General features: G+C 55.7%; 2 protein-coding genes across 2 annotated transcripts in view; one reads left to right on the top strand and one right to left on the bottom strand.

The window, feature by feature from the left end:
- ZNF362 (zinc finger protein 362) overlaps window positions 1-8,315 on the top strand; it is a 19,803-nt gene extending 11,488 nt beyond the window's left edge. The window contains exons 5-7 of the mRNA XM_015572781.1: window positions 3,192-3,270; window positions 3,387-3,545; window positions 6,542-8,315. Coding sequence (XP_015428267.1) covers window positions 3,192-3,270; window positions 3,387-3,545; window positions 6,542-6,658 — 355 coding nt within the window. The 3' untranslated portion in view covers window positions 6,659-8,315. The remainder of the gene's footprint in view (window positions 1-3,191; window positions 3,271-3,386; window positions 3,546-6,541) is intronic.
- Window positions 8,316-13,460: 5,145 nt separating this feature from the next.
- The window catches only part of A3GALT2 (alpha 1,3-galactosyltransferase 2), a 12,535-nt gene continuing 12,414 nt past the window's right edge, over window positions 13,461-13,581 (bottom strand). Inside the window, exon 6 of the mRNA XM_006777416.2 lies at window positions 13,461-13,579. Within this exon, the coding sequence (XP_006777479.1) occupies window positions 13,461-13,579 (119 nt within the window). The remainder of the gene's footprint in view (window positions 13,580-13,581) is intronic.

Genomic DNA, 13,581 nt, shown 5'->3' with positions numbered 1-13,581 from the left:
AGCTCCCCAGCCCCACAGGCGAGGGAGCCGGTGGCGGGTGCTCCCCTGGGGGGAAGGTGCCCCACAAGGGAGGGGTCTGGCGCTGCAGTTGAAGGTTTGGTCCTGACTTGAAACTCCGGGACTGAAGACCTTTGGGACCAGTATCCGTGAGAAGGGGGAGGCTGGTGCTTCTTTCTTCCAAAGTGGCTCCCCAAAGAGGGAGGGCCGCACACAGGGACTGATCCGTGGTCGGAGGCAGGCTCTGGCCCAAAGGAACTCCCTCCACAACCCGGGAGGCTGGTGGATGTGGAAACTTCCTAAGAGGGAAGTATGTGGTGGAGGTTGGGGAGGACCGTCTGGGTCAGGTGGTAAAGGGCCCATAGCCCTCCCTAGTGAGAGAGGGGAAGGGTGTTCCTGGCAGGGGGAATAGCATGAGCAAAGGCTCAGAGGCTTGCTGGGGGCGGGGATGTCTGCACATGTGCTGGGGGAGGCTGGTAAGATGCCCCTCTGGGGAGAGCAGCGGCAGAGGGGAGGCTTCAGGAACTGAGGCCTTGAATCTGGGGCAGGGGGTTTGGACTCCGTCCTGGAAGAGGAGAGGCAGTGGAGGACGCCAAGCAGGGATGCGACAAGGTCAGAGGCATGTGCTGCCGCTGCTATGTGACCGTCAGAAGGGGAGAGGCAGAGGCTGGGAGGCCAGGCAGCTGGGGCTTTTGGGGAGAAGGCCAGAGGGGGAGTTTCCTGGTCAGGAGGTCTTGGCTGGGTCACTAAGGAAAGACCTCAAGTCCCCAGAGGACCATCGATGAGTCAGTCAACAAACACGTGTGCCATACCCCTGAGGAATGAGTGGATGTTGATTACCTCGAGCATGTTACTGCTGTCACTGACTGACTGCAGAGAAAGAACTCACTTTCCTCCGTTCAGTCGATGACTGTGTGTTGAGTCCTCTCTGCCGGGCCCTGGGGTGATGGTGGTGAAGGAGATCGAGGAGGCAGCCAAGAAATCCGCGCCTAGAAAGTGACAGCACGACTTCTGCTTGAGGGGTGGGCTGTGGGGGCCAGGCCTAGTCCGGGGGGTCAGGGAAGGCTGCTTCAAACAAGGGGCCTTTATACTGAGAACAGGAGTGGGGGGGTTAGCTGGGTATTAGCTGAGGGAACTGTTCCTGGAGGAGGGACCAGCCTGGATAAAGGACTGGAGGTAGGAGGCAACTTGGAATGCTAGCGGGGCCTGCGGGGCTGAGCCGCGGGCACGGAGAGGCCTGACTTGAGCAGTGGTGGGAGGTGGGGACTCTGGGTGAGTATTGTGGGGTTTCAGTCAAAATCCGTGCGTATCCTAGGGCCCTTTAGTCCCCTCTGTCACTGGATCTCTTGCTGAATGAATCCCACAGCCCTGGGGGGAGCGAAGGTGGGAGGGAATGGAGTGGATTCTGGCACCAGGTGGTCGGTCTAGATGACTCTTAAGGTCCGTCCATTGTAGAGACAGGGTGCAGGAGCCTGGGATGATGTCCCCAAAACGTGACACCCAGAAACGAACAGGCAGAGTAGGGGTCCTCAGGGCCCGCCAGCCCAGCTCCACTTGGCCTCGCACCCAAGACCGGGCTGCCCCTGCCCTTCGGATCCCAGTCGGAGGGCAGCCTCCCGTGCTGAGGAGGCAGCGGGCGCAGGGCTGACGGCAGAAGCATCGGTGAGACGTAGTTCTCTGACCAGGACATGGGGCGCTTGGGAGCAGGGAGCTGAGGCTGGACCCCACGGCCGAGGGCCTTGAGCTTCGAAGGAATTTGGACTCATCGGTGTTGACAATGGGCGGTCTCCGTGTCATGGGCTTGTTGATGGCAGGGAGCACCCCTGATTCAAGCCCAGCCAGCATGGGGCCTGGCCCAGGGCCTCAGTTTGCTTGAAGAGTGGTGACGGGCAGAGCAAACCCAGTTGGCGAGGTGGCCCGGGCTTAGGGAAGGAGCCACCAGGGGGCCGGAGCTGGGTCCTCCCTGCACCTGATGCTCTTCTGTAAAGTAGGCAAATGCGGTTCAGACCCAGCCAGCGTTTCACTCCCCACCTGCTTGGCTCAGAGGTTTTGCCAGGACAGGTGATGAAAGGCAAGCCCAGGTGGCAGGAGGAGGCTTGAGTGGGGAGAGCGGGCAGGGCCCCCTCCACACACCTCCCCTCGGTCCACCTGAGTCCCCACCTGGCTGTAGGGCGGGCATGTGCTGCCCACAGACTTCAACTGAAAATACACCATCAGCCTCCACGTTGCCTCTCAATGAGGCCCGCCCTGGTCCCCCGATTAAACCTGCACCCCTCCCTGCACTCGTGACCCCTCACCTTGTTCTCACAGCACGCATTACCTCCCACGTGTGACTTGTGTGTTGCTGCCTGTTTGCACAAGGTGGTGGTTTTTGTCTGTTTTGTTCACAGAGGTAGGTACCTGATGTAGTAACTGTTCAGTGAATGAATAATAATACTAGTGTTCACTGAGTGCTCACTGTGTGCCAGTACTTGAGGCTCGGCCCTTTTCATGTATTATCTATCTTCATAAGGCCCAGTGAGGGAGGGATGGATTTTACACCCATCTTGCAGATGAGAAAACCGAGGCTCAGTGATTTGCCCAAGGTCACCCAGCTAGTAAGGGGTGGAGCCAGGATGAGAACCGGAATGAGGGGTACAGAAGGACTCACAGGAAGGACACAGAGGGGCTAAGCTTTAGGGCCAGCCTGTCCTGCATTCTCTCAGTAGTTGGAGTGACCGTGTAGCCAGCATGGACACGTGCCTGACATGGGGAGGGGTCGGAAAAAGATACTGGGGCCAAAGGGAGGTGTCTCCTTTTTCTGAGGGAAGCAGCTGTGAGCCTGAGCTCTTTTCAGGGGTGGCCTGCAGGTGGGCTTTTTAGAAGACAGGGGCCAATGCAGTCCCAGCAAGCCCTCCATGACTAGCTGGAGGTCGGGGCAGGTCTCCGGGTGGGTGACCCTGGAGGGTTGGGCTCAGCAGGGACTTGGGGAGCAGGAAGGCATTAATCAGAGACTGTTAGTGGTTGGTCAGAGAAAGAGGGGGTGGCCTCTGAAGACCCCAGCTCTTGCCTGGGGCTCGCTCTGGGGAGAGTTTGTGTAGTGGAGCCTGGGAGGCTTGGGAGCCAGAGGTCTGCACGGGCCAGTGAAGGCTTAGGGGCCGCAGCTGGCCTAGGGGTTTCTGCCGGACTCCACCTCACTGGGCTGCCCCTTGCAGAATCCATACAGGCGACAGACCCTACAAGTGCCCGCATCCTGGCTGCGAAAAGGCTTTCACTCAGCTCTCCAATCTCCAGGTGAGTGCCACCTGCCTCCTGCCCAACAGGTGCAGTTACCTGTAAAGGGAGCATAAGCAGGGGGTGGGGCTGGGCGAGGCCTGCTGGCCCCTGACTCCGTCCTGTGCTCCCCACAGTCTCACCAGCGCCAGCACAACAAGGACAAGCCCTACAAGTGTCCCAACTGCTACCGGGCCTACTCGGACTCCGCCTCCCTGCAGATCCACCTGTCCGCGCACGCCATCAAGCACGCCAAGGCCTACTGCTGCAGCATGTGCGGGCGGGCCTACACCTCTGTGAGTATCTGGGGGTCCCCGGGGGCCTCCTCCTCTCCCCGGCCTCCGCTTCCGCCCCCTCAGATCAGTTCTGACAGTTGCCATTTTCTAGACAAGAAAACCGAGGCCCAGGCAGGGCTCCTAGTGAGTGGTGGACCCAGGGCTTGTTTCCCAGTTCCCTTTCAGGCAGCCCCAGGCCAAGCTCCCAGCTCCCCGGCGGCCTTTAGGGCTCAGAGGCATGGTTCCCGCCAGGCCCCAGAATACTCCAGGCCGCGGTGGGGGGACTTGGTACCCTGCTTTCTGGAGTTGGGAAGGGAGAAAGGCCTGCTTCCTCTGGGGAAGCTGCAACCCCCATCATGGCCACAAGGTGGCAGAGCGACTTTGCCTAGAGCCACCTCAGGTGTCAGGGAAGGTCTGGACAGTGCCAGAAGGGTCATTGCATCCAGCCCTCTGCCCTCGGTTTGAATTTCCCAAACACGGGCCTTTCAGACCTCAGAAGAGGGAGTCCAGGTGAATCACTGTGTGTGCTTCTGGCTGATCAAATATTCTGGGTAACAGACCCCGTGTGTACCAGACAGACAGCTCGGAGCCTCAGTTTCCTCAGCTGTCAGCGGAGGAGGGAGAGATCTTAGCTCACAGGCTGGCCACTGGCCCTCAGCCGCCTCAGCTGACACACTTACTCAGGGTTTACTGAGCGCCTGTGCCAGCGCTTGGGAACCAGGATGAGCCAGACAGATGTCGTCTGCTGCTGGAGACAGTACATAAGTGGCCACACAGATAAGTATGCACTGACAGGTTGTGGTGATCGCTCCAAGCAGGGTTTCTCAGCCTCGGCCCATGGTGGCGTTTGGGCAGGCACCTTTCTGCTGGGGCGGGGCTGTCCTGTGCAGTGTGGGATGCTTAGCAACATTCTTGGCCTCTGCCCACTGGCAACCCCCTCCCAGCTGTGACAACCCAAGATGCCTCCAGACTTTGACAAATGTCTCAGGTGTGGGGGGCACAGTCGCTTCTGATTGAGAACCATTGCTAAGAAGGAAAGTATGTTTTGAAAGACAGCAGCAGGGAGGACAAAATGGAGCGGGGAAGGAGAGACAGGTCTGGGTAGGCTGTCTGAGGAAGGAACATTTAGCTGAAGCCGCGGAGGAGAAAGAGCCAGGTGAGCAGGAGGCCAGGAGGCGGGGGGAAGAACATTCCCTGCAGGGAACAGAAGATGCAAGCCCCCTGAGGCAGAACAAGCGAGGCGTGTTCCAGGAACTGGAAGAAAATGGGTCGCCTGGGGCTGTGCGGCCTGTGTGGGAGTCCAGATGTTTTCCAGGGGGAATGGGAAGCCACAGGGAGGGGCCAGCTAGGAGGGGCCAGAAAGGTCACACTGGCTGGAGGGGACGCAGGGACTATAGGCGGGTGGTCAGCAGTCTGTGGCAGATGCCAGCGGCTGCAGCATGCTGAGTGCCGAGCACCTGGCGCTTCCCTTCCCTGGAGTCAGAGGCAGAGGAGCGACGGGAGGACAGACCTGCAGGGACCAGGGCCCTAAGGGCATATGTGGGGAGCCCCGGAGACCTAGGAGCCCGTCCTCTGACCTTCAGTCCCAGTCCCAGTCCCAAGCTCTTGTCCCTCCTCTATACCCCCATTCTTAGAGGAGGTGCCTCCAGCATCCACAGCTGGGGTTCTTAGAGGGGATCTGTCTGAACTCTGGGGGGAAGGCAGGGGTCAGCTCTCACCTGGCCTGAGGCCCCACCCTGAACTGGGCCTGACTGAACAAGAAAAATAGATTGATTTTTAAACTACTGTCATACATAAAAGAAACATAGAATAGTGAATCCTCATGTTCCCATCAGCCCCCAGAACCCACAGCCAATCCTCTTTCATCTAAAGGTTCACTTAGTGTCTCTAAACATAAGGACTCTTTACACATACGTACAAATAATTCACTCGAAGTCCTTAACATCCAATACCCAGGAAGCATTCATATGCCATCATTTTACTTACTTAGAATTTTATTCATCAGCATCCAAATAGGATTTCTGCATTGCACTGGGTCAGTGTATCTTTTAATCTGTTGGCTCCGCTGACTCCTGCCTTTTTTTTTCTTTGCAATTTATTCATTGAAGAGTCATTTCCTAGTTTGGATTTTGCTGATTGCTTCCCTCTGATGTGTGACAGCATGTGGCCACCACATTTGAGGGTTTTCTCTGCCGGATTCTGAGCAGATTGAGGTATGAGGCCAAGGAGTGGCAGGCGGGAACCAGGGTGCCACCCTGCAGCCTAGTGTGAGGCCTGTGGGCCTGCAGGTGGGCCTTTGGTCACCTGGCCCACCCACGTGGGTGCCTCAAGTCAGATTCAGCAGAGCCTTGTGTGGGGGCACTCAAGGAACGAGCTGAGCGTGCCCAGTTTATGCTTCCAAACTCGCCAATCACATCAGACGCCACTTCTCCTCAAGGGAGGGTCCAGTGTGGGGGTGCAGAGGCGGGGCTCCCACCATCACCTGGAATGAAATGCAAAGCCAGGGAAGGCATGGTTCCCTCCACACTTACTGCATGGTAAGATCGGTATCCACATCACCCTAGCAGCCCTGTGAGACTGTTCCTGCCCACCCTGCTTGCAGAGGAGGAAACTAGGCTTGGAGGGGTGAGATGACTTAGCCAGAGCGAGGCTGAAACCCAGGCCTGCACTCCACCTCCACTGCGAGCCCCGGCCAGCACACTTCGCTGCAGCTCGCTGGTAAACGGCAGCTGGCCTGGCCCTAGGCACTGCCAGGTGGGCACTGCTGAGGGATGAGCTCTCCAGCCAACACGGGGGGTGGGGGGGTCAGACTCTGGTCAGCGAGCCAGCCCGGACCGGTGGATGCGGCGCGCCTGGAACCTCGGCGGATGCTCATCTGCTGCTCCCCAGGCTGCGGCTGCTCGCTGGCTGGCCCGTTGCCAAGGAGCCCTCCAGTGGCCCCTTGGGGGAACTGCAGCCTCTTCTGCCTCCCCCGCCAGCTGTTGGTTTTATGCTCTGACTCTCGTCCCTGCCCACAGGAGACCTACCTGATGAAGCACATGTCCAAACACACGGTGGTGGAGCACCTGGTGAGCCATCACTCGCCCCAGCGGACGGAGTCCCCCGGCATCCCGGTGCGAATTTCCCTCATCTGAGCCGACCCCAGGCGCCGCCCTGCCCGCTGGCAGACACAGCCCCGGGCAGCACCAGGCCCGACGCCCTCCAGGGCCCTCCAGGAACAGCCGAGCTCGCAACGACCTTCCTGACCTTCCAGAAAGCCGGGGCACAGAAGCCCAGCCCGGCCCAGCTCCGGTGGCCAGGCCGACCGCAAGATACTGGACTGTTTGGTGGCATCCAAAGACGATCTCAGAGCACTTTGAACCTCTCTCTGTTGGGTTTTCTTTTTCCCTCCACCCTTCACTTGCTTCACTGTTGTTGTTTTTTTAAGTTTGTTTTGGAAATAACAAAAAAGATATTTATTGGCCAAGAAGTTGGTGCTGCTAAGACCGAGAAATTAAGAGTTGGACAGATGGACACAGAGAACCAGAGGGCAGCGTGGGACCGCCTCCTGCCATGGCCTTAGGTCTTGAGGGAAGGCTCAGGCCTGGGTTTCTGGACTGTAAAGGGTGGGGGGGCTGGTGGGAGGGGCAGGAGGCAGCTGGAGCGAGCCCCTCACCCTGGGTGCCCAGCGTGGACCGCGAGCTGCACCCTGAGCATCACTGAACAGAGGGAGGCGGCAGCCACCAGAGCCGCCCAGACTTCAGGAGGCAAAACGAGAGGGGCCGGGGGATCGGAAGGACCAAAGGCTGCAGTGCTGGGCTGGGCTGGGTGCAGCCCAGGGAAATGGGGCGGGGTGGGCTGGGTAAGACCTGGACCCCCAATGCCCTTAAGACCACCCCAGTCTACCTCGGTGCTGGCCAGGAAACCTATTGGCTACCTCTCCCACCATCCCAGACTGTGGGCAGGGGGGTGGGGAGGGAGTGGGCCTGGGGCTAGGACCCCCTCCATCATTTCCTCCAGATGGGACATTACCCAGGGAGGGGTTACTTGTCTTCCCTGCCACGGAGGGGGAACCCCCAGCCCAGGCCCTCAGCCCCTCGGTAGGGAAGGGGTCCTCTGAAAGGAGGGTCCCAGGAGCTGCCCCTGCCCTCAGCCCCCACAGACACACCCCGATCTGAAAGCCATGCGTGTCCGTGTATATAGGAACCATGTACAGAGACCGGAGAAGCCCCACTCCATCCCCCGGGAAAAAAAAAAACTAGACAGAAACTCATCTATATATTCTGTATCTGGAGTTCCGTTTTGAATATTAACTGTGTTATTTTTATACACTTTTTAAGCCTTAACTCACCATTGATTTACCAGTTTAACGTCTCCTGGGGTTTCTTTTCCCACAGGGTTCTCTGCCCCCGCCCGCCCCCACCCCTTTGTTTGACTTGCGTCGTCTGATACTCAGTATTGTAGCTTTTGTCCGCATGTTACTCCCTGTAAATACGCTGTTCTGCATACTGTTAACACCCTCTGCTTTTTCTATGGGACCTCCAGGCCACCTTATTTAGAACTAGTTACCTTATTAAAAAAGAGAAAACAGTCTGTCGGCCTCTCAGTCTGCATCTTGGTGGCAGGGAGGTGAGGGCAGGCGCCCCTCAGCGCGTCAGGAAGGAGGTTTGCGTTACATTTAAGAAAAGGGGTGGGGAGTGAAAAAAATCCAATGTGGGGGAAAAACACTAAAGGGGGCAAGACACACAGGAATTCTAAACCCTCTGCTCTTTGTATTTCTCTGTTGTGAAGAATAAACAGACCTGCACCCGGGTGGCGGTGGTGTGTGGCGTGCTCTGTGCGAGGGTGGGGCTGGGGGGCACCTTTCCACTGCTCCTCTCCCCTCCCCCGCCCCCCAGACTTGGAGGGAGATGGTGTTGATTACCTCACCACCCCCTATGAAGTGGGCAGCAGGCCAAGAGAGGTATATTGCGGAGGATCATGCTGCAATAGAGGGAGGTAAGTTCAGCCCCAGTTTGTCTAGTTCTGAAGCCTTTTAGACACATGGAGTCCACTGGTGAGGTTCACTGCAGCTTCTCCCAACCCTCTTTGGGGGACCATCATGAGTGCCCAGATTTGTGGGAGCTATTCCAGTGACTGAGGGGATCGAGAAGTCCCCTTCAGCCCTGACTGGTTTAGCTCAGTGGATAGAGCGTTGGTTTGCGGACTGAAAGGTCTCAAGTTCGATTCCGGTCAAGGGCATGTACCTTGGTTGCGGGCACATACCCAGTAGGGAGTGTGCAGGAGGCAGCTGATCGATGTTTCTCTCTCATCGATGTTTCTAACTCTCTATTCCCCTCCCTTCCTCTCTGTAAAAAAATATATATATTTAAAAAAAAAAAAAGAAGTCCCCTTCACATAAGTTTGCCCCATGGAGGTCAGTGTTCTGAGTGCCCAGGAGGGAAATGCAGGAATTAATTCCTCCAAAGTTTATCAAGGTAGGCCCTGTGCTAGGCATTATGGGGGAGACAGAAGTGACTTGGACATGAGTCACCATGGAGCTCACTCCTCTGAGCCTTCATGGCCTTGTGAACGTGAGACATGGCTGCGGGGTGAAGAACGCCCAATGGAAATGAGGATTTACTGGCTTACATAACATGGACACGGCAGGGCCAGGTCAGCTTCAGGGCTCGGTGAAGTGTCTCTGCACTTGGCTTTGTTCCCAGACAGCTTCACCCTTGGATTCCTGTGGAGTCCACAGCTCCAAACGCACAGCCCTCAGGTTCCCAGCAGTCAAGCCTGTCTCTCCCAGAAGTCCCAGCAAAAGTCTGAGTGGGTCTTCCTGGTTTGAACTGGGTGAAGTGCGGTCCCTGAACCAGTCACATGACCGAAACGTTTATACGTGGTGGGCTCAGGCCAAGAGCCCCTGCTCTGAGCCCCAGCACCTGCAGCACCTCCCCCGGAGGAAGCCAGACTGTGTTATCATCAGAAGGGGAAACGGACGAGTAGCCAAAACACGTTTTAAGTAGTCTCACAGGACTCATCTTTTTCTCTGAAATTGCCCCCCCACAGCCTGCTATGCAGTGAAAGGATGGGCTCTGGCCATATTTGGTCACATGACCCCATCCCAGCTCCAGCTGATTGGCCAGGGGTGGCCACCTGCCTCAGTGACTTGATTCCTGTGCCAGTGGTGTGTACAGCCAAGTCCTCCCTTCATGTCATGATAGGTTCTTTGGCTTTAAGGGAAACGACGTATATCGAGACCAATTTTACCACAGACTGATATAAGCAATAGTTAAGTTCCTACTGTGTCTCATCAACGCTGTAAGGAAAAGATGTTGAACGAAACTTGGTTGCAGGCACATACCCAGTAGGGAGTGTGCAGGAGGCAGCTGATCGATGTTTCTCGAGGACCTGCTGCCCAGGCTCATGGGAGCAGGGTGCGCACACCTCTTTTCCACTCCGCATTCAGTGGGAGCTTGGAACTCAGCCCTGGCAGGCTATCCTTGGTGGTGCAAATCCCGACAGACTGGGCTTTCTTTTTCCTCCAAGAGCCGGTTGCCGCACATTCACCAGCACACCACTGGCTTCACCCACAGCATGAGGCTGCCCGAGCCCAGCACCTAGAAACCCTTGAGTGTGCCATCGCTTTCTCTTTTAAAGAGAGAAGGACTGTTTGCTGAATTTGTTGCACTATGAACTTGTTGGAGAGGGGGCAGGCAAGGGGAGGGGGCAGGCAAGGAGAGGGAGACGGCAAGTTCTGTTTCCTGGAGCATCACAACCCCTGCAGAGAGGGCGACTGGAACCCCACTTTACACGTGAGAAAACTGAGACGGAGCAAAGGTAAGGAACTTGTCCACAGTCACACACACGAGCATGAACCTCCGATTCCCATCCAGGTCTTAACTGCTCACGCTGAGGTCTCTAGTGCCCCAGGGTCCTGTGTGTGACCCTTGGTGCATGTTCTAGGGTAAGATGGGGATCGTGGTCCCAGAGGAAGGGAGGTTCCAGATCACAGTCTAACCTGTTCTCCAGTTCACCTGGCCTGTTCTCATTTCTAATCCAGTGGCCAAAAGGCCTTCTGGATTTCGCTTTACCTTCTTTAGGTAAGAGGCACCAGGGAAGTTTGAGCTGCTTTTGAGCGGGGAGGCATCTTTTATTCCACATCATCAATAACTGGAACTTGCTTATACAAATTACTAGGTTATAAACACCATCAGGATTGGCTTACAGCCGGCATTGCTATCCTGCCTTGGAGCAGTGGAGGCTGTTAAAACTGCAAGTCTATGCGAACACTACCTAAAGGATTCAGGAGGCCTGGAGGGAAATCCCACCCTCTCAGGCCTCAGTGCTCCCAACTGTCAGACAAAAGCTCAGGGGCTTCCAGTGGTTACCTTTCCTGTTGCCTTGGCCCTGGGACCACCTTTCCTGGAGGACCCGATGACTTCATGCTCCTATCCGGAGCCTGCGTTTTCCCTGGCTGAGGATGCAGTCTGGACAGCAGCCATGGATGAGGAAACATCTCTCCTAGACACTGTGACCAAACAGACCTATGAGCCCCAGAACAAGGAAATGTCATTTTTGTAAACATTGACTTCCAGGAAAAATGCCATAAAGACACTTTTGGAATAACTCATTTTATTATGATACCAACAAGGGAACTCCCAACATACAGAAAAGTATTATAAAAGCTTATTTGAGCCCTGGCCAGTCTGGCTGTTGGGTGGGCATTCTCCCAGGAGGTTGCTGTGCACCAGGATGTTGCTGCTTTGATTCCTTGTCAGGGCACATGCCCAAGTTGCAGGCTCCTTCCCTGGTAGAGGGTGTGCAGGAGGCAGGCAGCTGATCAATATTGTGCCATCAATGTTTCTCTCTCTCCCCCTTCCTCCCTCTCTAAAAATCAATAAACTTCTTAAACACCATCCCAATAAACACATTAAAAAAAAAGAGTTGCCCTCTCTTAAACACCATCCCAATAAACACATTTAAAAAAAAGAGTTGCCCTAGCCCATTTGGCTCAGTGGATAGAGCATCTGCCCATGGACTGAAGGGTCCCGGGTTTGATTCCGGTCAAGGGCAGGTACCTCGGTTGCAGGCTCGATTCCCTGTCCCGGTGCATTCGGGAGGCAACCAGTCGATGTGTTTCTCTCATATCGATGTTTCTCTCTCTCTCTCTCTCCCCATCCCTTCCACTCTCTCTAAAAATCAATGGAAAAATATCCTCGGGTGAGGATTAAAAAAATAAATAAATAAACAAGTAAATAAATAAATAAATGGCCCGGCCATTGTGGCAGTGGTTGAGCGTCAGCCTATGAACCAGGAGGCCACGGTTCGATTCCCAATTGGGGCACATGCCCAGGTTACAGGCTTGATCCCCTGAGTGGGGCCTGCAGGTGGCAGCCGATCAATGATTCTCATTGATGTTTCATCTCTTTTCCTCTCTGAAATAAAAAAAAATGAAAAAATAAAAAATAAAAATTAGGAAAAAAAATGAATTCCTATAAAAAATGCTAAGAAAGAGTTTGAACCAAAGTTTGCCTAGAAACAAAATCTCAAAGACTGAGAAAATGCTCTGGAAAAAGGCAGTTTTGCAGTTCCTTGGATGCATTTAGAATTAAAGGAGAAAAAAAACAACAAGGAGGATACATCAAATCATTGGTGACAGATTTAGGGAGGTGGGAGAAAGCAAAGCGGGCAAATCTCTAGGACTGGATAAAAAGCAAAACAGAGAAACATGGTTTATATTGCAGGACCGGACAACCAGTCATTAACACAGCACATGGAGATGGTATCGGGGGACCAGGTACCCAGGAGGGGTTCTGCGGATCTTGCGCTCTGGTGCCTGTGTTGTGTCCTCGAGGGTCTAGAAAGGTGATTACTGTGCCATTTCCAAGGTCTGTTACCCTCAATGCGTAAGAACAGTGGACAGAACTCACGTGAGGTAAAGGCTGGCCTTTGCTAGGACGCTGTAGTCCTGGGAAGGGACTACCTACCATGGCCTGCCCAGTGAGGGATTTAGGATCAGACCGTCCTGTGTGGCCGCTGAGCTTATCAGGCCTGCCTGTGGCCCCCTGAACTTGTTAGGTTATGCCACAGCCCCCTTTTCATCTACAATAGTATTACTTAAATATGTACAAACTATGCTTGAGGGCCAGGGAGATGAAAGGTCAAAGCCAAGGAGCTGGATGCCACTGGCATCCAGTCTCCTCATTTTAAAAAAACGGGGGTGGAGGGAGGGGTGGGGAGGGGCTAAAACATCCCTTCAGGTGGCATAGACTAAATTCAGTAAGGTCAGAGGTGAAAGGTCTCTGCCTCAGTTCCCCGCAGAAAGCGAGGGAAAGGAGGCTTGCAAGTGAGAAGCTCCCTTCCTGAGTTTTTTTTTTCTTCTGCCTTTTGCAATGCAAGTGCCCACTTTAAGCGTTGATTGCCAAGGTAGGCACGTCCAAGAGAGCAGCCGTCTCCAATACCCCAGGGCCAGCCACAGGGCCAGCCACAGGGCCAGAGAACGGCTGCATCCCCCACGGAGGCTCCTGTGCTGAGAGATCTTGGTTGATTTCAACAACTCATCCCTGGGGCCCCTCGCTTTTTCTCTTCCAGAGCTTTGCATCCCTGCTCTTGTAGGTTGAATTCACCAACAGAGTGAGTCCACGAAACCCTAGGACCCCGGGCCTGCCTCTCTCTACCTGAGACCTTGCTGTGTGGCTCCAGGTGTGCGGTGTGGCTGCCAGGACCTGTGATCATTCTCTTCAGCGTCCTGATGGCCTTCGCTGAAGGACCACGTGCGCAGGTCCAACCACAACACCGTCCGCGCGCAGGCGGGGGCAAAACACTCCCGAAGGCAGGGCGCCCCCACCTCCTGTCTGGGCACCTGCAGGAGGTGGCAGGGCTGCTTTCACCCCACCTCTCCCTGTCCTCCAGAGCGCCATGCTGCTTCCAGAAGGGACCCGATGGCTTCAGGGTCTCTCCTTGCGGTTCCGCTCACTGCGCATCGTCCCGGGGTGCAGGTGTCCGCGGGGGCGCGCGAGGCCTGGCCCCGGCGCCTAGTCGCGCACCAGCGTGTACTCCTTGGGCGCCCAGAGCAGGCGCGGGCGGCGGCTCT

This window comes from Myotis davidii, unplaced genomic scaffold (assembly GCF_000327345.1).
Source record: "Myotis davidii unplaced genomic scaffold, ASM32734v1 scaffold88, whole genome shotgun sequence".
In the NCBI taxonomy this organism is placed as follows: domain Eukaryota; kingdom Metazoa; phylum Chordata; class Mammalia; order Chiroptera; family Vespertilionidae; genus Myotis; species Myotis davidii.
This window is presented reverse-complemented; position numbering and strand designations above follow the sequence as displayed.